At 41.1% G+C, this 25903-nt stretch overlaps 1 protein-coding gene across 23 annotated transcripts in view; it reads right to left on the minus strand.

Moving 5' to 3' along the window:
- PTK2 (protein tyrosine kinase 2) overlaps window positions 1-25903 on the minus strand; it is a 278805-nt gene that overhangs the window by 116445 nt on the left and 136457 nt on the right. For all 23 annotated transcript variants that reach the window (XM_070481680.1, XM_070481679.1, XM_070481677.1 and 20 more), the window contains 3 exons: window positions 13917-13971; window positions 8989-9129; window positions 8390-8467 (listed from right to left, as the gene is read on the minus strand). In XM_070481680.1, the coding sequence (XP_070337781.1) occupies window positions 8390-8467; window positions 8989-9129; window positions 13917-13971 (274 nt within the window). The remainder of the gene's footprint in view (window positions 1-8389; window positions 8468-8988; window positions 9130-13916; window positions 13972-25903) is intronic.

Below are 25903 nucleotides of genomic sequence, written 5' to 3' on the forward strand. Positions count from 1 at the left end.
GCTTACAAAGGTACAAGGCCAGCAAGAAGGAATCAGACAGCCCCCTAAGCAGACCTCTGCCTGCTTCTCCGATAGGACTTCCTTCCATGACCTCGTCTTGATGGGATACACTCTAGTCTCACGGGGCAAAAGCCATTCGGTTCACCAAAGGACGAGGGATGTAAACAAGGACTATGGCTGCGAGACATCTTAGAATGTGCAGGAAATTCCCTCACAAGGAAAAACTGTCCTCTGTCCTGAATGGCTTCCAAATGTCCAGGTGTGTATTCATGTAGGTGAAAAATCTGATTTTAGAACCCAAGTTTAGTTTAAAACACAAAGTATACTCTGCATTGAATTTTCCAAGAATGCAACTGGGGGCATATAATATCAGGGGATATTATACTTTGCTATCTTTGGAATTTTACTATGAGTTGCTCACTATTTTGGAAAATGACATCATTGAGGGCAACACCTGTTTGGTATCTAAGCTGCTGACACAATGAACCCATTTGTAGCCACTGTACATACATATGTAACAGAGATCTGAGGCTCCTTCTAACAGACTAGGAACTGAATATTATTAAGTTGGTAGTGACACACGAAATGAAGGGTACCTCAGTTTCACTACAGGATTACATTAAAACATTCCTATTATTGCCATCTTATAATTTAAAAAAATTTTTCCAAAGTACAATAGAAATTTAAGTTATGGAAATTGTTATATTGGAATTATTATTATTCTTTTCTTTTTTGGTGAGGAAGATTGGCCCTGAGCTAACACCTGTTGCCCATCTTCCTCTTTTTGCTTGAGGAACACTGAGGCTGAGCTAACATCTGTGCCAACCTTCCTCTACTTTATGTAGCATGCTGCCACAGTGTGGCCTGACGAGTAGCGCTAGGTTCATGCATGGGATTCAAACCTGCGAATCCTGGGCTGCTGAAGTGGAGCGTGTAAACTTAACCACTATGCCACCGGGCCGGACCCTTGAAATTATTTTTTACTTCTTTTTTTAACTTACTGTTTTTCTGCCTCATTCTGACATTATCCCCTAAGGTTGACTGCATAACTTTTCCTCATCACTTCCCTATATTACTTGTAAGGAATGACTTCCAGTTGCCCTCTCTCAAATTAAGACTTTCATTACAAGGTATCTGACTATTCTGTGATGTCTGCCAATGTTTGTACTGAGCACTGATAAACTGAAAGAGATATTTTGAAACTATATGTACATGACATACTCTGTAATTTAATTTCAGGATAGCAAAAGGATATTAAATGAAGAGGACAGAGAGTCGGGAAGGGCCTATGCTGACCATCCACTCTACATTAGACACCCAGACATTCTCTCTCATCATCCTATTGTTGCGTTTTTTCACTATCAGATTTCACTCTGTACTGGGCCACGAGAATCCAGCCCACTGCCCAGCACAAAGCTGTTACATAAATACACATGCAAGCGGACTAACGTTAACACTTTAAGATAAGGCACATAAGTAGTCATTATCCAGCAAGAAGGAGGGAAAGAGGTGCTCAAGGAGGAGACCCTAGAACTGCACTTTCCAATCCAGTGGCTGGAAGCCACAGGCGGCTATTGAGCACCTGGTGGTACACGGCTGGTCCACACTGAGAGGTGCTGGAAGTGTCGAATGCATGCCGATTTCAAAGACTTAGTATGATAAAAAGAATATAAAATATCTCAGTAATTTTTATATGGATTATACCTTGAAATGATGATATTTTGGATATACTAGGCTAAATAAGATTATTAAAATTAATTTCACTCATCTTTTTACCTTTTTAAATGTGGTTACTAGAATGTTTTAAATTACACAGGAGGCTTGCACCTTACTTCTCCTGGACGGTACCGGAAGAAGGCAACTCAGAAGTCAAGTGAAGCAGATACGGCCTCAGAGGCACCCAATGGGCTTGGCTACATGAGGTCAGCAGCACTCCTGACCAATGCAGTTTGGGTGGACAGGGGTGGTGTGATGGCGGCAGGCAGGGAAAGCCTGGGTGGAGAAGCATGAAAGGCAAATGGGAAGACTCACAGGCCAATGCAATTAGATAATCTCAGCGTGGCCCAGCCACGTGCCACCAGGTGCTCAATAGCCATGTGTCAGGAAGTTTTGCAACAGAGGAAAGAGTAAACATGTGAGAGACCGGAGAAGGAAAGGGATATAGGGTTGAGAGGGGACATTTTTAGGAAAGGGGAAATTATACATTTTTCTGTGCTGACAGGAATGACCCAGGAGATTAGAAACGTTTACTGATGCAGCAAAGAGAGCAGGTGAGATGAATGGGAGCCATTACACAAGCAGAGGAGTGGTCTTATCCAGGAGCGTGAAGTTCACCCACAGAAGGCACAGGACAAGGAGGGTGGGTGTGACAGGCAGAAATGCAAGAGGGGCAGATGTTATGGGGATTTCTGGAGGCTCTCTCTTGATCAACCCATCCTACTTTCCTTCTACTTCACACAACCAGCAACTCTTATTTCAGAGATACAGAGATCCTTATGATCTCAAATAGAAAACATACTTTTTTCCCCCCCCAGGAAAATTAGCCCTGAACTAACATCTACTGCCAATCCCCATCTTTTTGCTGAGGAAGAATGGCCCTGAGCTAACACCCATGCCCATCTTCCTCTACTTTATATGTGGGACGCCTGCCACAGCATGGTTTGCCAAGCAGCGCGTAGGTCTGCACCTGGGATCCGAACCAGCGAACCCCAGGCCACTGAAGTGCAACGTGCAAACTGAATCTCTGTGCCACTGGGCAGGCCCCAAAACATACATTTTTTGATGGAAGATTTACAAAAACCAACCATATGCTTGGCTCTGAAAAAGACTGTAACAAATTCAAAATACTTAATGTTTAAAAAGCCATATTCTCCGTTCATAAGCCAATACCATGAGAAATAATAAAAATAAAACCCCAAGACCTACTTGAAAACTAAATAACATTCTCCCAAATAATGCTATAATGAAAAACAAAAATAAAAATGAAATTTCAAACCACATAGAAATACAATGAAAAGGAGAATACCACATACAAAAATTGGTAAGATACATTAAAAGTTGTACAAGAAAATGGCCTCCAAAGTAAACAAGAATAAATTTTAAAGAAGTATTTAAAGGAAATAGTAGAAGAAAAGGATAAAAATAACCAAAAGATGCTGGGAAAAGGGAATCTGTGAAGGTAAACACTGAAATTAATGAAAATAAATAGAAATGCTACCACCCAAATCCCTAAGCTTGTCCTTCAAAGACAGCTAAAATAGATAAACCCTTTGCAAGTCTGAAAAAGGAGCCAAACCCAAAAAGACAAGCTTAGGAATGAGACAGGATACAGAAATAAAGTTTCTGGAACGATGTAAGAGAATTATGAGATGCAATTCTATGGAGACAATTTGAAAATGCAGAGAAGCAGACGACAGGCTAACAAAACATAAATACCCAAACTGACACAACAAGTAGAAAACTGGAATAGATCTATTAGTGTTGAAGAGACCGGAAAGGTGCTGAACCTCTATCACCGAGAAAGGCCGCATGCGGTACAAAGATCAGTTCTATCCATCTCTAAAGCACATGCGATCCCAATTTGACTTAAAATACTTCAGGCCATAAAATCGTGAAAAGCCCCCTCATTCACCTGATAAAAATCAGTGTAACTTTTAATATCTATATCCTTTTAAAGCTAATATAAAAGAGACTAATCTCACATAAATAGTTGCAAAAATTCTACATATTAGCAAATATATCAATATTTCATTCAAAAGAACAATATAGTATAACCAAGTAGAAGCTATTTAATGGCTCAATATCAGCACATCTATCAATATAACATAAAATAATCACAAATTACAGGATCCTATCAATAAAGGCTGAAAAGGCCTTCAATTAAATCTAGCAGCCACTCCTAATAAAAATTCTAAGCATAGAAGGGCATCATTTAAAAACATTAAAGACACTTCACTAAAACTCAACAACAAACATTATCCTAAATGATGACACACTTTTAATTAATAAATTAAAATCTAAAACAAGATATGGGTACCCTCTACTACCCATTATGAAACATGATCTTTGAGGCTCCTGTAAACATGAGAAAAGGAAAACATTGTATAGATTAGAGAAAAAAGTTAAAACAATTCTTTTTTTTGCTGATTACATGATTACATACCTATAAAATCTAAGATTCTAATAAAAAGTGACATTAAATGAATGATAAGGTTGTTTAATATATGATAAACAGCAAGCAAGTATATTCCGCTATGCTCACAGAAGGAAGTTTAAATTGGAAACGGCCACAAAGAATATCCATTCACTGTAAGTCCAAAAACTGCACAACACTCAGGAACTAGTTTAATCTGAAAGACTTTTAGGAAAAAGACTACGAAATCTTATTGAAGGACATAAAAGCAGTCCTGAACAAATAGAAAGACATACCACATTCTTGGACCAGGTAACTTAAATCCAAAAACAGCCACTGTCACGAAATTTCACAAAATTAACATAGAAGTTGGAATGCCAACAGCTGTTAACTTTATAACTTTGGTTTTGAAAGACTAAATAGCTAGGAAAGAATACAAAAGAAGAATGATATACAAAGAAAGGATACAAAAAAAGATGAACCTGGGCTGTAGTAGCAAGCTACAGCAATCACATCAGTGTGGAACTGGTGCAGAAAGAGGGAACTGGCCCAGTGGAACAGGAGAGAGGATCCAGAAGCACATTATAAACGTAGTGGATGGTTCAATTCAGAGGTCAAAGATTAGACTACTTAATAAATTGTGTGGACACAGGTGGCTGCTCACCTGGAATACGGACAACAATAGCAAGACTGTAATAATGATGAGAGCCAACATTTTCTAGGTACTTCCTATGTGCTAGGCCATGATTTAAACAATTCAAATTTATTAACCTATTTAATTCTCCTACCAACCCTATTAGGTACTTGCAATTACTGTTGTCATTTTACTGAAGAGGAAACACAAGCCGACTGTGAAGGAATGGACCCAAAGTCACAATGCCAGCATGGGAGTGACTCAAGATGGAACTCTTGGCCGTATACTCCAGAGCCTTTCCTCTTGACCCCACTGCAGGCCCCACCTTTAATCTGCTCTCCTGAGGAATCTACGTGGATTCTTGTACCATGTGCAAAATCCCAGAAGGGTTAAAGATATAAATGTGAAAAGATAAACTCTTGCAAGAAAATATAAGAGACTACAAACCTAATCTAAGGGCTATGACTAAAAAATCTATAAGGAAAGAAAAGATAATGTCATAGAACTTTCTGAAGAGGTCGTACCAATTTATATTCTCACCAGCAGTATACGAAAGCGTCAGCTGTTCCACGTTCTTGCCAATACTTGGTATTCTAAGTCTTTTTCATTTTAGCCATTCTACTGGAATGTGTAACAGTGTACACTGTGCATTTCTCTGATGACTATGAGGCTGAACCCCCTTCCACTATTTACTGACTATCTGGATATCCTCCATTGGGTCATCTGCCCTTTTCTTAATGATTTGTTGTCATTCTTTATCCTGGATTAAGAGTCTGTTGTCAAATCTATTTCTTGCAAATATCTGGCTTGCCTTTCTACTATCTTTTGATGAAATGAAGTTCTTGATTTCAATGTAGTCTAATTTACGAAAATTTTCTTTGAGAGACAGCACTTTCTACGTCCTGTTTAAGGAATCTCTGCCTACCCCAAAGTTATAAAGCTACTCTCCTATGGTTTCTTCTAAAACTTTTAACATTTTACCTTTCACATGTAAACCAATACTCCATCTGGAGTGGATTTTCATTATGGTGTGTGATAAGGGTCAAAATCCATTCTGTTTTCCTCAATGAATGTCGAGCTGACTCAGCAGCATTTATTGAAAAGTTAATCAATGATGCTAGAAATCAGGATAGCGGTCACCCTTGGGGTGTGCGACTAGTGACTAGAAAGGGGCATGATGGGACACAGATTGGTGTGCTTAAGGTCAACAGCCAATGAGAGATTTGTAAAAGAATTGTAACCAAGATAAATGAAAACACACTGACCTCCTGAATGTGTAAAGGGACTTACAAATTGAAGAGAAAAAGAACTTATCAGGGGGTATATGGAAAATCTCCATACATTCCTCTCAATTTCATTGTAAAACTGAAACTACTCTAAAAAAATAATCTTTATTATATATATATTTATTATATATGTATAAAAATATATACACATAAAGGACTTTGTAAATGCTAAAAAAAATTTGCTCTCTTTCACACATGTGCATGCACACACACATGCACACACACAAATGCCCCCTTTCCTACTCCAGGATATCACTATCTGAAAACAACATATCACTATTTGAAAATGACATATGAGCCTCAGCTATTAAGCAAAGAGAGTAACAAGAAAATGTCACTTCACACCTGTTGAAATGGAAAACTTAAAAAGCTTTTAAAACTGCTGCTAGCAAGTGAGTGGGAAGCACCAGTCTCATTCACTGCTGGGACAACGTGAAGTTTCTCAGCCTTCCTGAAAAGCAATCTGGCAGTTGCTTTTACAATTACAAGTATTTGGAGGGATCCTACAGTTCCATCCCCTGGTAATCTCTTCCTTAAGGAGAAAAGGCAGTAGTACATAAAGATAAAGACATATGTAAAATAATGTTTATTATATCACATCTGCAAGGCAGAAATCTGTAAGCAAAGTAAATGCCCTTCATGTGATCCCACTGAAACCGGCTCAACACAAGACTGACATAAGGGAAGCCATATTGTAGAAAAGAGACCATGTTGTAACTTTGAATGACCTCTGACTAACTAACCCAGCTGGATTTGCACCCTCCAGGAGAGCCACCTGTTCTGTAGATTTTATGACCCTCGCTAGTGTATATACCTCCCAGTTGTGATAAGATGATAACCTCGTTCTTTTAAGTTCTTTAGGAACCTGATGACCCCCAAACAGAGAGTCTATGCTGATAGCCATCATTCATGAAAACTGAAAGATCTGGTGTGGCAACTCTCAGTCTGTAACAGCAGAGAGTCAACATTGCTAACCTGTCCCCTATAACCCCCTGGCCTACATAACTGCTTCAAGATTCTGAGCCCTTCTTAAGATGGTTCTTTTGGACATTAGTCGGCCATCTTCCCTCTTGCTAGCAAGCTGTAATAAAATGCTCTCTCTCTGCCCCCATCTTGCCTCTTGACAATTGGCTTTTGTCTTGCGGTGAGCAGAGCTTGCCTTTTGTGTGGTTAATCCCACCTGGCCACCAGAGAGGAGGGGCAGAGCCACCGTGGACTTGAAGGGATCTTGTCCACGTTTCACTGAGTGAGACCAAGATGTAGGTCAGGATGCCCCATGATAACCTCACTTTTGAATAACAAAGCACAGAAGAAAATTGCTGAGTCATTTCCATGTTAACCCGGCGGGAAGGGAAAGAGTTCATGGGAGGGCCCATGGAAGGATTCAAGCGAAAGGATGGGGAGGAAGGAAAGAGTGCACTGGGGGAAAGACAGGGATGGTAAGCTATGGCTTGGTCATATTTCTGCATTTATGTGAACATGTGTGTCCAGGAACATGTATGAACACACTGAGTGAGAAAGAACGCTTGCTGGTGCAAGGGCTGAGAAGCCTCAGCACCCCGTCCCCAACCCCGTCTAAACGGGAGCACGCCGTCCCTCGTGCACTTTGCTCTCCGTCACAGCACTAAGATCACACGACACATGAGAACTGCACATTCCTGTACATCTGTCTACCCACTCGACCGCAAGCTACCTAAGGGCCAGCACCTCTGTCTATCTTGTTCCCTGCTGTATCTCTCACCCCAGGACCAGGCCTGGCACAAAGCCGGTGCTCAATAACACTCCATGAAAGAAAGAAACAGGAATAAACAAGAAAAGGTTAGTACTTCCCCCACAAGAGAACAAAAGAAGGTCCAGTGTGGCATTAAGGGACACTTTTTTCTCAGTAAGGTAAAAGGGGGTAGTAGGGATTTGTGCAGAGTTGTGAAAGTATGAAATTTTTTTTTCTGGAAAAAGCCAGAAGAAGCTGTTTCAAAGGATATAATACAATTATATTTAAATCAGATATAGAATTGAATGAAGACAATGGTATTTAAAACTTCTCCAGAGAAACTAACAACTCTTTTCAGATCTCATGAACATATACACAATTTGTATGATTAATTTCCTTCAAAAACTAAAGAATTCTAAAGAATTTCAACATGGGCCTAGACTTTCTCTTCCTCTCTCCACCATGAGCAACAATCACTGTGAAATGGAAAGAGTTAATTGCAGAATGATGTCTTTTTCATAAGAATGCCCCATCTCCTTAATCTGAGTCCTCACTGTCTACGGTCCAGGCCAATACAGGTGTGTGTCAGGGCACAGGCAGTCTGGGGCCTCCCCAAACAGACTTACGTTGCAGCCCTTGTCCGTGAGGTAACTGATGCCTTCTTCCGGGCCGATTGCCAGTTCCACTGAAATAATCCAGCTTGACTTTTGAAGGTGAAACAGGTGAGGACAGAGGTACCAGAAGGAAAAAGAAATATTTCAGATAAAGGCTATGAACACATTAAACAACCAAAGAAGGGCTGGCTTAGCTTGCTATTAATCCATCTAACCAAATAACATAAAATATTCATCACTTCATTAATCCAGTATCTGCAGAGCCTACAGAGAGAGAAACTGTGCTCATCCCAGCGCGTCTGAAGCTAACAGTTTCTTTGCGAAGACTATTTGAAGAGGTACACTAGCCCTTAGGGAGCAGTTATTCAATGAATTGTTAGGCTGGAATTGAAGACATCTAATTATGAACATAGGCATGCTACTAAGAAAAGATGATTTTATTCTCACATTGATCATCTTTTGCATTTTTCCCACCATAAAATAACAAAATGACAATCTCATGTTGGTAAAATGTGACAAACTAGATTTCAATCAGAAATTTAGACATATGTTGCTGAGCAAAGCAAAAGAAATCACACCTAGTCCATTCTTTCCCATGTCCCCATACTTACACCAAGAGCACACTTGAAGCATTCTTTATCAAATCTGTACACTGGGGAGAGGATCTCAAAGAATTTCAGAATACTTTCTTCTCTGTTAAGGTTGGCAAACTGTCTAAATGTTTGTTGGATCAGTTTTCTGAGTGTTTTGGCCTGCACGATAAGATTACAAAGATCTTTTTAGAGTCAACAATAAGTAAAGACCACAGAAATAACAGCTAGCATCAAAGATTTCTGTCCTACTCACCACCTAATACCACCTGTGTTCACATTACTACAAAATGTCATATTTATCCAAGCTTTATTTTTTAAAATAACTGTAATAAAATACACATAAAATATACCATCTTAACCATTTTGAAGCATACAATTCAATGCTTTTGAGTTTTATTTCTTAAATAGAATTTGTAAGGCAATAATTTGCTTCTTAGAACATGTGGTAGAAAGTCAGGCATTAAAAACGTGCCATATATGCATATGATGGGGAGCTGGCCAGGGCGAAGATATAAAGGCACTCGCACATTCCACTATTATGAGCTTGAGTTGATACAGCCTCTCCGAAGGGCAATTTGGCAACGCAAATCAAAAACCTTAAAAACGCCAACTCTTGATCCAGAAATTAAAATCCCCAGACATTATTCTGTTTTTTTGTTTTGGTGAGGAAGATTTGCCCTGAGCTAAGATCTGCACCAATCTTCTATTTCATATGTGGGTCGCTGTCAGAGCATGGCTAATGAGTAGTGTAGGTCCATGTCTGGGATCTGAACCTGTGAACCCGAACCACCGCAACAGAGCACATCGAACTTAACCACTAGGCCACAGGGCCAGCCCCAGGACATTATTATTTAAAAATAATTACAGAACTATGCGAAGATTCAGCAACAAGGAAGCTCACTGCAGAACTGTGTGCAGTAACACATGGATGGGTTACACAGTGCACAGTGTGCCTGTCGACCCAATGTTCTACGCAGCCCTCAAGACTGTTGTGTGGAACTAATTTATTGACATTACAATCTGTATCACAATGTTACAGGAAAAAATATGATGAAACCACCTGTTTGTGTAGTACAGATGCCTTTAAAAGGAGAGCACCAGAGATGGGACTCATACACAGCCACGTGTGTGTGCACAGGCACACACACGCATCAGCACACAGCGAAGGAGATAAACCAACTACACCTCTTTTTTCTGTGCAGTGGGGTCACAGGTAATCTGCTGCTCCATTTTTGCTTATTTGAGTTCTCTATTTATGCGCCCTGAGCATCTGGATAGTGGAGGGAGGTGATCTTCAGGCAGCAAGCCCACAGTCTGTGGTGTGCCTGAGGAAGCCAGTGGGCAAAGGACATGTGACGAGGTCTGAAGAAGAGAGGATGGAGGATGCAGGCCATGGTGAGGACTCGGTTTTCACCCCATGAGATGCAAAGTCCTTCGGCGGCCTGCAGTAGGAGCGAGGTTACCTAATAATAGCTAACAGTTAATCCTGTTCTCCCTTACTCACATCAAAATCAGCCGCAATTGAAATTAAAAAACACAACTACCATTTGTTTGGTTCGTGAAAAGTTTTCTCAGGTTCCCCAAGGTCAATTCCATCTTTTCCACTCCGGTGGAAGACTACCTCCAGGCCCGATCACTGCACGTCTCCCTCACCTACATCACCTCCAACCTTCTTGCCCCAGTCTTTCTGCTCTCTGCCTGTCCTCCATGCTCCTGTCAGATCTCACTGCAAAATCCAGAAAACGAGCACCTCCCTCTGCTGCTGCGAAATCTGCAATGACTCCCCTGTGCCCCTAATGCTCTCATCTCAGCATTTAGCCATACGAAGTGACTGCTTGCCCAGTGACCTCACATCGTCTGAGTGCTGAACACAGACAGGGCTGACGGACGACAAGCTGCAACTCCAGGCAGCAGGAAATGCACATGAGAGTCAGCAGCAACACCAGGACAGGGGGCCGACTGGGACAGATCCCAAGGGGCAGCCTGAGAGACACTTGGAGGGAACAAATCTGGTGCAGGAACGGGCACTGTTCTGGAGTGGTGGCAGCAGCAGAGCAGGCATACCCAGGAAACAAACTGCTCCAGCTTTACAGTTCTATCTTCTGAAAGAGGCTGACTCATCCTGTCTTCACGCCTTTCTCCACACTGTCCCCTCTACCCTGAAAGTGTCTCCCTAATTCTATTCATCTTTCAAGTTGCCTTTAAAGTTACTTATCCTTTCATTTACTCATTTAATGTCATTTAAATAGCTTTACCAAAAGTTACTACGTGCCAGGTACCGTGCCAAACACAGGGTTTAAGAGTGGAGAATGCAGCAGATACTGTCTTTGCCCTCATGGATCTATAAATATAGTGGAAGCACACAGATAGAATGCAAACAAGTAAATAACTACGTAATTAAAAATTGAGAAAGCAAAATTAAAAATTAAGATGTCGAGCAGAGTCTGAAGACAGAGAAGAACGTTTCTCCCTCTCTCCTTAGGGTGGAGAGGAGACTGTGTGAGAGCGAGCACTGAAGCTGAGGTTTAGAAGAGCCACTCACAGGGGCCCAGGGATGGGGCCATGCAGGAGGGTTGGGCCAGCCCTCTGCCAAACCTGCTAGGGCCTCTGTGTCACCTTGACTATACTTACACCATGGAACCTGTGACCTGTACCCACAGTGCCCTGTTTTGAGTATGAGGACTCTTTTTAAATGTACAATAATTTCTGGGACTCCCAAATGACAGGAGTCACACCTCCTGTGATAACTGCTAACCTACATATAGCTTTGAGGAGACTTCGCAATAATTCTGAGGCCACCAAGGGCCTCACATTTGAGAACTGCTGATGATACTACTAACGTGCAAGAGCCATTTTCATATACTTTTCTGCTTTTTAATTTCACAGTGGCTAGTGCACTTGTTCAATGACAATGTAAATGTGCTAAAGAACTATGTCTTATACTCGTTTGAATGTCTGTCCGTGTCGTCATCTCCCCATGGCCCCTGCTCCCCCGCCCCCGGAAACTGCAGATTTACGCATAGAGGCATCCTTTCCACTCAAGGATCTTCCCATGCCTTCTCAATGCCCACATCAGGGACTCTCCATGTCAAACTGAGTCTTCTGTCCTCCCATCTCAAGAGTATGGCCAACCGGCAGCCATAACTTTCCAGAAGGACACAACTCTGCTGTTCTCATGTCCCCCCAAGTGCTCTGGATTTCACCTCCAACCCACCACGCCAAACTCCACTTGAAGCTCTTTGTCCTCTGAATACCATACCCGAGCCAACTCACTCATGCCTACGGTCTATGGGCTACTTGTCAGTGGCAACAGTGTCCCACCCACCTCTGGCTGGTACCCAGCCTTCACCAACTGCATGGCATGTGCTGGAAGAGTTGGTCCCCCACAATTCACTCCAGTACTTCATTAATAGGTCAGGACACTCTAATGAAAATAAAGAAGCAGAGTAGGAACACTGGAAAAAGGGCCCAAAACATTAAAGAAGAGTATATGTCTCCTCTCCTGTTCTTAAATACGTCTTACTACATTTGCAGAGTACTGTATACTTTAAAACCAACACGTGTATGTTCATTTCCCACTAGATTATCAAGAGGCTTTGTGAGAAAGGGAGGGCTATGATTACCTCCCCGCACGAGGCTGAGAAGACGGACTCGGGGGAAAATCCACGACTCTCCTTACAGTCCTAGTCTTGACGGGAAAAAGAGCAAGCAGAACCCAGACATCTGAACACAGGGCTTTTGTCACAGATTGCATTTCATACCAACACTGTGACCCAAAGACAGGCAACGAAACAGAGCTGACTACGTGTAGAGAACAGACAATAATAGCACAATTGCCAAGAAACTCTTGTATGGAAATGTGTCTCAGATTAAAGCAATAAAAACTGCTGAATTTGGCATTTTACCATTCTTAGTAATAAGGATGATGCTCATCATCCTCTTCACACTAGACACCATCTAGTGAGTTCTTTCTGTGTTCACCGTTCCAAGACTTTATACCTGTTAACCCATTTAATCCTCACAAGAACCCCATGTGTCAGAAAACGGTTTTATCCTCACTTAACCGATGTGGAAACTAAAATACAGGAAGACTAAGTAACCTGGCCAAAGTCCCACACAATTCAAGTTGATGAAGTCAGAACTTTCACCAAGGTAGTTTGGCTTCAGAGCAGTATTTGGAGCCATTATGCTACATCTCTCATGACATATGTCTTATCCTGCTTGGGCGTCAGTTGATGGGATGGTCTTCCATAGGGCTGTCCCGGTGTAGAACATGACCTTTAACAGCCACGGTTTATGAACTGCATTGCGACAAGTACTGTGATAAATAACACATATACATTAATCTGTTAAATATTCACACCGACCCTATAAAATGTTATTTTCTTCATTGTAGAAATAAGAAACCAGGCCCAAGACCATGAGACTGGTAAATGGCAGAGCTCATCTGGAGCTGGACTCTGCCTTGACCCATAGTCTGCGCCCTCCTAGCATACTTGAAGATCCTGACATGGATAAGAATGGAGGCTCTGCAAAAGTTACTAATGAGGAGGAGTATCCAAGTAGTTGAAACAGAAGACAGATCTTCAGAATGCGCACACACACACAATCCAGCTACCACTATGTTCTTTCACAAACTGCTGTGTCACAATACCTGAGACTATAAAGATCCAGGTGACAAGGACTACTACATATGCAACATTCTTAGTTTTGTACTTCGCTGAGTATCACACACAAGAAGTGAAACCATGGTTTTGTGGGGGAAAGCTGTACCTATAAAAATCTGCTTGCCATTAATATGACTAGAATAACTCTTAGTTTCTTAGATTATAACTTTTACACGTAAGGGGGAAAACCACATCATTTTGTTTTCCCAAAGCAGTCACCTCGGGTGAGGTATTTGCATAATGTGGTCATCTGATTATCATAAAGTCAACTCTACTTACCTTGACAGAATCCAGTAAACTCCTAGGAAAAAACCGCTTCAAACCAACATCTTTTCTGAAATATAAAAAGAAACATATTAACAAATAACACAACCAAATCAATTAATGACATTATTGCAAGAATATAAAAACAGTTTAAATTATTTATTCTTCTATATATTATTCAGGAAGGAAGTATAACAAAGCTCCAATTCACTAGCATATTCACAGAAGGGGTGGGACAAATTATTTTCCAGATGTGCAGAAAGCATCAATACCAGCTGGTTTAAGTAGAAAGTCTTTTGTCTTTTTTTAACCCTTATTGTTGAAAACTCTTCTATAATATTGCCTCTTTGAAAATTACAACGTGTAAATAAACTCTTTTTTGAACATTGCTTGAGGGTTGGCCTTGCAACATCAGTTCCAACTGGGTAATGTTGCAGAGAGAGCAGACATGTAGAGAGAGCAGACTTGTAGAGAGAGTAGACTGGCCTGATTAGGAAACTCTTTGGGATACACCATGGAAGTTTAAAAAAAAAAAATGTCTTGGATTAATCCTAAAAGCTGACTATTTTTTAAAACAAGCTTTTTTGATTAAAAGATTCATTCCATTGATGGTTTATCATCTCAGTCTCACACAGCAAACAAAAGAGGGAAATTAAGTGATTGGCCTAAGGTCAAAAAGTTGTAAGTGTGGAACTATTGAAAATCGAGAGATTTTCTTTAGGTCAGGCTACAAAATTATTCATTATTATCAAGAGCCTCAATGCACTTTGGCCAAGGAAACAGATAGGAAGATGGCTCATTCTTTTTTTCTTCTTTGGGTACTAAGTGACCCAGGTTTTTGGCCACTAGATGGCAATCGTGCACTAGTAAAATGAAATAAAGCCTTTCTAGACATTAAGGAATGTCAGGAGACACATGGAAAATAAAAAAGGACTAAGGAGAAAAGCAAAATACAGGTATGTTTTCAGAATTACATAAGGAAACAATAAACTAAATATAAAGTATAAAAAAATAACAAAACAAGTGACTTCATCTATAACTGAAAGCTGGCATTCTAAAAAAACCACAGAAATTGTGTCTGAGTTTACCATGGCTGATCTTATATCCAAACATTTTCATTCCCTTTTCTACAATCTGACTACTAGTTAATACCTAACCCAATGAACTCCTTGCTAAATCCAAAATTGGTCTTGGTTCTCCTTTTTTATTCTGTTATTACTATGCTCGCTACATCCTTACAAAATTCTTTCTCGGTTTCTATAACATACTGTTTTCTGCTTTTACCTGTCAGTGAATTCATAATCCTGGTTTTTCCACTTATTTTTCTAACCACACAAACCCTTTCATTTGTAACTTCCTTATCTTTTCAGAGCTGCATCATTTACTCTGATTAGAGGATATGAAGATGGAGAAGTGTCCACCCAAGTTCTTCCCTTTCTTGTTGCCTCCTAAAAAGTCAGGGACTTTGCATTTCAGGAATTTTGGTGCCAGCCACTATGGGAAGTAGTAAAATAAGCACATAAAAGAAAAACACCTGAGAATCTTTAAGGCACTATTCCTGAGCATTTTCTTCCCTTCTTTCCTTTTCCGGCAACTATTCCATAATTTTTTAAAAAGCACTTTATTTTCCTATCAGAGTTCTGGACTGGAATCTTGGCTTTGCCATAAGATGGATTCGGCTATTACTTAACACTTGTAAACCTCAGCCCATCTATTCGTAAAATAGGAATGCTAATTCCTACTGCACGCGGCGGTGCTAAGGATGAAATAAGAATGTAAGTCCCCAGAACTCTAAGGGTGTAGTTTCCTTTCCTCCGGAAATACTGCAGATGCCCCTACTGTCTGGTGAGAGTTTGATACACATGCCTGACTGCCACTGTTTTGCGCAGAGGGAGGCATGACTTGATTCTGCCATTAGCTGAACACACTGTGGGGGCGAGGGGAGGATCCGAGCTGGAAGAGCAGGTGGGAGGGAGACTCTTTCAGGAGCCCAGGGAAGAGAGGGTGGGAGGATGGGCAACAGTGGCAGTGAGAAGCGGAGAGATTCAGGAGGTGTTTAGGAAACAGAGCCCAGAGTGCTGAACGACTGGACACATGTGAGAGAAACGGGGATCAGAGATGACAGAGTGCTGATGCCATGCACCGAGAAGGAGAAGGCTGGGGGTGGCTATGGGGCAGCTACCAAGAGTCTGTTTCAGACATGTGGGGGATTTGAGCAAGGTACACAGCCCAGTAGGGATTTCAAGGAGGCAGCTGGCCACGAAAGCCTTTGGATGAGGGAAAAGAGCAGGAGAAAGGAGATGTCCTCTTCCTGACTATGAGACTGGCAGTTGGCATTAGTCAACCCAGTTATACATTTATTTTTCTTAGTCAAGTGGAAAGCAAAGAATTTACTGTACTCATTTCTGTCCCAAATGGGAAAATTAACGATGGACCAGGAAGGTTATGTTTCAAAAAAATGAGAGAGCACATATTTCTTTGTGAAAATAAAGCCTATTACCAGGTATTACTTTTACTTTCAAGGTGAAGACAACCCCATTTGAACAAAAAAAACCTAAGGCCAACTAATGCTTTAGCAAGTACGCAGTTTAGTTTTTTCCAACTACTTTTGAGTAATAATGGATTTTTAACATTTGTCCATACATTAGAACTCTCTTAAATGGGACATCTGGCAAATGAGAAAATAAAAATGAGGCTGAAGTACACAAAATCATTGGAAAACTTTACCAGCAACACCACCCTTGACACATTTCCATTAATTTAATCAAGAAAAGCCAATCTACTTTAGGCTCCTTGGTGGAGGATGCTGAGAAACCTCGCGGAGCACCTGAGGCGCTGTGCTCACAGTCTGAGGGGGCCTAGAACAGACACCTGAAGTGAACCCTCAGGACCCAGGCAGCGGCGTGCAGGCGGCCCGTCTTTCACACGTGCTGGGAGTCCGACCGGCTTGTGACATGCACTCTTCTCTGCAGTGGTTCAGCTTCAGCTCCACGGGGCTTATACCTCCTCTGAGCCCAAACTCTCCACAACTGGGAGATAATGCGAATGAAACAATAAACACTACTGACACAGCGTGAACAAAACACAACTACTGGCCTTTGTCATGAGGCAATTCTTTACTATATAAATAATTGTCAAAGGGTAGATTCTAAACTCCTGTAAACGCATTTGACAAAAATCTAGCTTATATAAAGCTTTTAGAATACTGTCAAACCTCAACACTCAAACCCAAGCATTAGGTTGTTAGATTCCCAAATGAGTTCAAAGGAACCTTTTTAACCCTTGCACAACTGATAAGATACTAATATTAGGTGTGAGCTGTACTGTCCACTACAGTAGCCACATGAAGCTATCTGTACTTAAATTGGTTAAAATCAAATTAAAAGTCTAGTTCCCAGTCACATCAGCCACATTTCAAGTACTCTGTAGATTCATGTGGCTAGTGGCTACTGTGCTGGCTGGGGCAGACAGAACACTCCCACCACTGCAGACAGCAGCACTGGGCAGCGCTGGGCTACAGCAATGAACCTAGGACTTCGGGCCCCTGACTCTCTAGGGCTCAGTGCTATGGGCCCAAAGGCTCCTCAGTAAGGGCAGGAGTTGGTGAGATGGCTGGATGCTGGGCACAGGGGCTCAGCTACTACAGGGACAACCACACAGGCTTCCTGCGGACCGCTCAGCAAGCCTGGGAGGGAGGCCCGGAGAGGGCGAGGAGGGCATCCCACCATGACGCGGCAGCAGCACGGCAGCAGATGTCACAGCGGGGAGCTGAGGCAGACAAGGAGTCCTGGGCTGCGGCTGCCTGTCCGTAGGCAGCAGACAGCTTCTAATTACTATTCTTCCTACTTTCTCTCAGGATTAGCAAAAAGAGTTTCTATCGTCTAGTCTCTAAGATTCAAATCATCGTGGTTTGAAGCTTCCAAGAGAGCAAGGCTGTACTCACTCACTCACAGCGGCCCCACATTAGACTAGGGGCAGAAACGCTACTGTGAACAGCTGACTGTGCAAGAGCACGAAGTGCCGTCAGATAACACACTCTCAAAACCGAGACATTCCCTTGGTGAGAGGCAGGGTTTCTGGGACTTAAAATCATACATGTGCTAACTTTAACCAGATTTCTAAATTAATGTTTAATTTACCTCTGTCCTTCGAGTGAAATATTTAGACCTCTGCTGACTGGGGGGCCTTCCTTCTCTTTCCCTTTTGTTCAGCCTCAAAGCTTTGCCTTCCACGTCTCAGCTCTGATGACTGTCACTTCCTTGCAATCCCCTTTCACACCACACTTGCCCTTCAGAGCAGTCCAGGCGAGAGGGCCAAAGGGCGGTGCTCGCTCCACCGGGTGTGGGAGGGCGCCTGGCCCAGCAGTTCTCAGCACCGCAGCTGTCCCTGCCACCCGGGCTCCCCTGTGCGCCACAATAAGCTCTCTGCACGCACTCAGGGGCTGCCTGGATACTCCCAGCCCGCAGCCTTGGCCTGCACATGTGTGTTCACATCCACAAACCCCTAACACAGGAGACTTCTAGAGGCCTGAGGCTGGAATAGGCTTCATTTACATATTAAAAAGTAATTAAGCTTATTGTAAGTGAATTCTTACGTCAAGGATAAACATTTCTCCTTCAGCAATACTTCTGAGAAGACTCTGGCCTTGTCTGTTGGCTTTGTTTAATACATTGTAGACACAATTCCTCAAAGATTTAAAGCCCAAGTGAAAAAGCAACCAAAACTGACATTAAAATATAACTAAACGGTGTGCTTTCATGCAGTATCCCTATCTTATCCTCACCCCAAAACTCTCAGAATTGAGTATCTTCAATTTAAAAATACCACTGAGGTACTTTAACCTCTAAATGATCCTTTAAGCCTCTTAAAAACTGGTAAGCATTAAAATTCTCTATGTGCAATAGAGATTTCTATTCGCTCCTTAATGATATTTTCTCCTTCATGCTGGATAATGAAAAGTTGTCTTCTGGCCAGGTACAGTACTGCATTCCTCTCTTGTAGCTAGGTGTGGTCACGTGACTATGTCTCGGCCAATGTTTCACAAAGGGAATGCACTATATACACATTTGTGTTCTTCACGGGGGAGAGCGCTGTGGAATGTCCATCTCTCCCTCCTTCTTGGGGCTGGAATACAAATGTGATGGCTAAGGTCCAGCACCCATCCTAGGCCATGAGGAGGCATGCTACAAATGATGGAATGGCAAGATTAAAGGGGCCTGGCACCCTGGTGATGAAAAACACCGACTGCCTGGGAATTGATGTGTATGAAAGAGAAAGGACCTTCTATCTTAGTACCACTGTCAATTTGTGCAAAATCCATCAGCATACCTTTCTTTGATATATTACTATAAGCATCTAAAGAAAGTACTGGATTACTATTGACAAGACAGACAATGAAAAACATGAAAATAATACAAAACCATAATTAGCCTAGGCTAATTTTAAATCACAAATTTATTCATTCAAGAAATATTTAGGGAATACCTAATAAATGTCAGATACTCTGCTAAGTGCTGGGAATACCGAGAGGTCCCCTACACTGATGTAGCTCACATCCTAGTAGAGGAGAGAGAGTTATACAAACTACAGCAAAACACATTACACGTAAAGATGATTAAAAATGAATTTCTCAAAAAGGCAAACCACTTGATAAGGAAATGAGCAGAATTAAAAAGTCAGTGGTTCATTTCAAATAATTTCACACTGTGGTTCTGTAGCTTGGAGAAGAATCATTGGTACATAAGATTCTTCCTTCTGCAATATCACATTAGGAACTATAATTTTAATACTGTATTATTGGCTTTTCGGTTTAATTTGCCATCAGCAATGCTATTTTTAAGCTTGATGACAAATATTTTTCTTAAATATCTGATCTGACCTCCTGTGACAGCTCCTCCTTCTCCTCCCTTGCCTCTGATTTACAAAAGATGTCACTGACAGTCTCGTGTGTTCCACTCCAGTTTGTTCTCTGGTAGTGGGAGCCCTGAGGACTGGCTGAAGTTCCAGGGCCAGGGGAATTCACTGCCATTACTTCCCCTCTGCCTACGGAAAAGATCTCTTGGTTCTACCCAGGTTTAGGTGGTTTAAAAAAAGAAAAATACAGAGGTTTCTAGACAGTCCTTTTCCCTCTCTCAAAAGTTGAGACTGATTATTTTTAGCATAATTCAAAATAGCTATTTTGAAATGTGGTAAAGTTGAAGGGATATTCTTCTTTAGGCTGTAAATAACTGTGACTGTCTTTAAATTTTCTGGTAGAAACTAAGCAACTATAAGGACTATTTCATAATTTTTCTCCTTATTATCAAGGAAAAAGAGAACCATGAAAAACTGATAATGAACAAGTAATATTCTGCATTCATGTATATTTCTTTTCTGTACTGAGGAAATACGTAAATTTCTAAATGACTCCAAGTTCCTAATAAAAAGCAGTAGGACAGAGTAATGCTGAGCCCCCCACGCCCTGCCCCCTGCCCAGAGGCCCTAGGCTGCCAGGCTCCTGCACAGGACAGCCATAACACCTGCAGGGCCAGACTATCCTCTCAGCCTGCACCACTTTTAAAGCCCTGGCAGCAGCCTTTTCAACAGATGCGGTGGAAGACAGAACCGAGGGAACAGTTTTAAACTATTGAGAAACTGTAACAATCTAGAATTGTTAATGGAGTAAAGCTCTCTCTCAAAAACAAGGGTAAAATAAAGAAAATTACAAGATGACAAAAGCAGAATTTTATCACCAAAAGACATATATGAAAGAACTTCTAAATAATATACTTTAAGAAAAAGAAATCTGATACTAGAAGAGAGGCTGAGCTGGAGCAAAGACTGTTTAACCAACACAGGGATAAATAGGCAGGTCTGAAGGACCCTGTCCCACACCCCCTTCAGTCTGGGGGGACAAGCACCGGGGCTGGTGGCTGCGCAAACCTGCTCGGGGACTTGGACCCGAGGCTGCCTGAAAGGTGGGATGATGCACCTGGCACTCGGGCCCTGAGCTCGCACCTGAGGGAGGCTGGAGCTGTGCCATTCCCTGGCTCTTGTCAGAAGCCACAGCAGCACAAGTGAAGCCCCTCTGGAGCCCTGCGCGTTCTATCTTGGGCCACCAGGCTTGGATTCAAGCCACCTGGGGGCTTGAGAGTCAGAGTAACAGCAGATGGACACAGTTCGGTGCCCCAAAGTCACTGTCAGACACAGAACATAAAACTGTGCGTGAAAAGCTAGAAGAAGTAAACCCCACAACCACATATGAGCATGCAACAAGAGGTTACCAGGAATGAAAAGCAGATGACATTACAAAAAATGGAACTTCTAGAAGTGAAAAATGTAAATGGGGAAATGAAAAACTGAATGGACAAGGTACAACAGAAAGGCACTACGTAAGGGGGAATTAAGGATTTAGAAGACAAACCCAGAGAAACTATACACACAATGCCACAGAGAGAAGTAGAGATGGAAAATATGAAAGATGTTAACAAATACAAAGGTCGAAAAGTATATCCAGTTGACAAAGAGAACGGCAGACACTTTCCAGATGAAAAATGCGAATCCGCAGAATCAAGAAGCACATCTTGTTCCAAGCTGGATTTTATAAAAAGAAATCCAAGTCTAAGACGTGGGTGAAACCAGAAAAGACCAAAAATAAGGAGCTGATCTTAATAGAAGGAGCAACCCAAAGATGCATCAAGAGAGACCTGACGACAGCCATAACGGAATGTTCTCTCTAGAGAGCAGAGGAAATGCAACAATCTGAATAACATATTTGAAGGAAAAGGAAAAGAATGTCTAAGCAGGAACACAATAAACATGCAGGGATAGCCAAAAAACAATGTCTGTATAAAATAATAACAGTATCTAATATTTGGGGTTTAAGTAAAGAAAGAACTAAAATAATGGGGGAAATGGCAAGTAATTTGGAAGGAGACGGGGAGAGGTGGGATGTCCCAAAGTCCTTGTGTTGTTTAAGAGAGCAGGAAGGTAATTTTAAAATCTAGGTTTGGTTAAGTTGACACAGAAAATTAAAATGCAAGGGTAACTAATAAAAGAACAGAAATACTTTATAGACTTCCAAATCATTAGAGAATAAAACTTGGAATAAGAAAACCAACTAAGAAAAAAAACCCCCAAACCAAATCAAACCATACATATACACAACCCTAACCCAAAAATCAAAAAAATTTAAGAAAAAAAGAAAGACGGTAGAAATAAAGATAACACAAGCCAGTCCAAATAAATTAATACATTGTTCATCCTAATAAATATAAATGTATTAACTCTATCAATTAAAAAGATTTAGCAAACTGGATTTAAGAAATCCAGCTCTATGAAATTTATAAGAGAACACACCTTAAAAAGTATAAAGACATAAAAAAATTAAAAGTAAGAAATGGAAAATATAAACTAGGCCAATGCTAACCTAAAGAAGGCAAAACAGACTTTAAGACGAAAAAAAACCCAAAACAAAAAAATATTATCAGGCATACCGAGGATCTCTAAATAAAGACAGAAGATTCAATTTACCAAGAAGACATAAGCATTCTGTTTGGATGTTTAATTTAAAAACTTGAAAATATAAAGCAAAAATTAATAGACCTACAAGAAAAAGTAGCAAAGCCACTATCATAGAGGGAGATACACACCTCTCTTAATTATTGATATGTCAAGAGAAAAAATACCAGTAAAGACAATTAACAAGCTCGATTAGAAAATATATTTTTTAAACCACACTAAAACATTTATAAAAACTGATCACATACAGCAAATACAGTCACGTACCACATGATAACATTTTGGTCAACGATGAACTGCACGATGATGGTCCCATAAGGTTAGTACCATCTAGCCAACATGTGTAGTAGGCTGCACCATCTAGGTTTGCGTAAGTGCACTCTGTGATGTCTGCACAATGATGGAATCAGCTAACAACACCTTTCTCAGAACACACCCCCATTGTTAAAGTAACACAGGACTGCATACCAAAATGTTAATACTTGCAGAATCTAGGGGGTAGAAATACACGTGTTCACTGCACAATTCTTTCAACTTTTTGTATGCTTGAAATTTTATCATAAGATACTGGAGGGAAATGATCTTACACTAGTTTACACAGAAAGTCTCAACAAAAGCCAAAGAAGTTCTTACCGCACAGACCACTCTTTCTGATCATAATGCAACTAAGCTAAAAGTTAATTTAAAAAGATAACATTAAGAAAAACCTAGGGGCTGGCCCGGTAGCGCAGCGGTTAAGTGTGCACATTCCACTTCAGTGGCCCGGGGTTCGCGAGTTCGGATCCCAGGTGCAGACATGACACCGCTTGGCAAGCCATGCTGTGGTAGGCGTCCCACATATCAAGCAGAGGAAGATGGGCACAGATGTTAGCTCAGGGCCAGTCTTCCTCAGAAAACAACAACAACAAAACAAAAAGAAAAAAAAAAGAAAAAAGAAAAACCTACACATTTTGGAATGTAAAAATATAAATGAATCCACAAAAGTTTTAGAAAAAACATCACATCTTAAAACTCAAGAACCAAAATGAAAATAACTGATAGATTTTACTACATTAACAAAAGAAAAACTTCTGTATGATGAAAAGCCATATAATCATAGCTGAAGGACAAAGACAAAACAGGAAAGAACATATAGGACATATATTACAAACAGGGCTAACATGACAAAGACCTCAATATTAAATTAAAAAAACATAAATACATTGGAAAAACTGACGAAACTACAGCCAATTTACAAAAGGAATAGAAAATGTCCCATATATGGAAAGGTGTTTAATATTGAGAGTAATCAAACTAATGTGAATAAAACAAGCTATTCGCAGCCTATCAGGCAACAACAAACAACAAAAAAAATGGCAACACTGCCTTATAATTGTTATTAACCTGAACGTCTCCCATTAGGTGACTAATCAAATGCGGTATTATATATCAATTTGATGGAATAATATGCTAATGTGTATTTATATTTAGTCACATGGAAACATCTCTTCAGCATAAGGTTGAATAAAAAAGCAGGATGCACGTCTAGTGTCGTTACTTGTATATTAAACTACATATTTCATTGGCACACGTGTACTAAAAAGGGGGCTCTAAGAATATTTACAAAGACTGCAGGTGGTTAACACTCGCTGATGCGATTGGAAGATTCCTCCCTATGTGACAGGGAGGTCTCAATTTTCTCAGCTAGAAGGTGTTATTATCCTTCTAAACAAAGACATTAAAAATTATTTTAAAAGGGCTCAAAATTTAGTTAATAGATGAACTCTGATATTCTTTTATATGATTTTTTTCTTAAAAATACTCTTCGAGGGGGCTGGCCCGGTGGCCGAGTGGTTAAGTTCGCGCACTCCGCTGCAGGCAGCCCAGTGTTTCGTTGGTTCGAATCCTGGGCGCGGACATGGCACTGCTCATCAGACCACGCTGAGGCAGCGTCCCACATGCCACAACTAGAAGGACCCACAACGAAGAATATACAACTATGTACCGGGGGGCTTTGGGGAGAAAAAGGAAATAATAAAATCTTTAAAAAAAAAAAAAAATACTCTTCGAGGGGCCCGCCCTGTGGCCTAGTGGTTAAGTTTAATGCACTCTGCTTCAGCGGCCCAGGTTTGTGGGTTCAGATCCAGGGTGCAAGCCTAAGCCACTTGTCAGCCATGCTGTGGCGGCATCCCATATATAAAGTAGAGGAAGACTGGCACAAATGTTAGCTCAGGGCTAATCTTCCTCAAGCAAAAAAAAGAGGAAGATTAGCAACAGATGTTAGCTCAGGGCTAATCTTCCTCACCAAAAAAATAAATAAAAATACTCTGAAAAAACTCTACACAATTTGGTTTTTATTATGACTGACAATCATTCTCTCCTCTGGATAATGATTACAATGATAATTATGGGCAACATTTATTCAGTGTTGGACAGTAATATTAAGCTCTTGACATGGATTATCTCCCTTAACTCCCCACATCAACCCAATACGCACATAGGCACCACCCCCACTTTACAGATTTAGAAACAGACATCGAGAACTTTGCTAAGCCAAGGTCAATAAGCAGAAGAGCTAGTCAAGGGTGGAACTGGGACTAGAACCCAGATGCTCTGCTGTAGAGCCCGCTCTGTGAGTCCACCTCTCACCTCACACAAATGTGCGAGTTCACACAATTTATACAATTACAAAGAACCACTACAGTGAGGCAAAGGCATAGGAATTGAGAAAGAAGGTGCAGCAAAATGAGCAGCGGAGTATCATGGAAATGCAAGTCTCAAATTCCCCCTTCTCTTCCTTAACTATCATGTTTACTTAATTTAAATATCATAAATATATAAGAACTAAAACAAAACAGCCACTTCAAAACAACAGAGGATTCAACTTTTCATTCATACCCTCTAGGAAGACGTGTCTAACTGACAAAATCACGCTGTACCTATTTCTCCTATTTGCAGGTAATAACCACCGCAAGCCCTTACTGATGTATGGTTAATTCCCACATGCTCCATTTCACTGACCCCCACGGAAACTCTGAGGTTTTGGAGGCACTGATTAATACCCCAATTTGTCCTCCCCCATATGTCTATTCTCCTGTTGCCTCCATTTCTGTAATTTCTAAAAATAAGCCAAATTTACACCAACTTTAATGCAATTTTTGACTCTCATTTCAAAAACATCCTCCTCTCTCCAAACACACCATCCACCACCCCACCTTGATGGATACCTGCCTGTTCTTGCTGCATTGTCAATGGAGATTTCATTCCGACACCCATTTTCCTGTAACCCTGTCCCCTTTTAGAGTACATCTGGCTCACTTCATTTCTGTGACACCCCTGGCTCTCACACAGACACTGTCTTTCACATTCCTCCCTTGGCCTCTCACAGACACAGGGCAGAATACAATTCACATCATTCTTCCTCCCCAGTCCCTGCAACAAGACAGGCTTCCACAGCGACCCTGAGGATGAGCACAGGTGTTCCTGGCACCCTGTCACTCTGACTCTGCGAGGTGATTCATAAT

The sequence above is a fragment of the Equus asinus genome, chromosome 12, assembly GCF_041296235.1.
Source record: "Equus asinus isolate D_3611 breed Donkey chromosome 12, EquAss-T2T_v2, whole genome shotgun sequence".
In the NCBI taxonomy this organism is placed as follows: domain Eukaryota; kingdom Metazoa; phylum Chordata; class Mammalia; order Perissodactyla; family Equidae; genus Equus; species Equus asinus.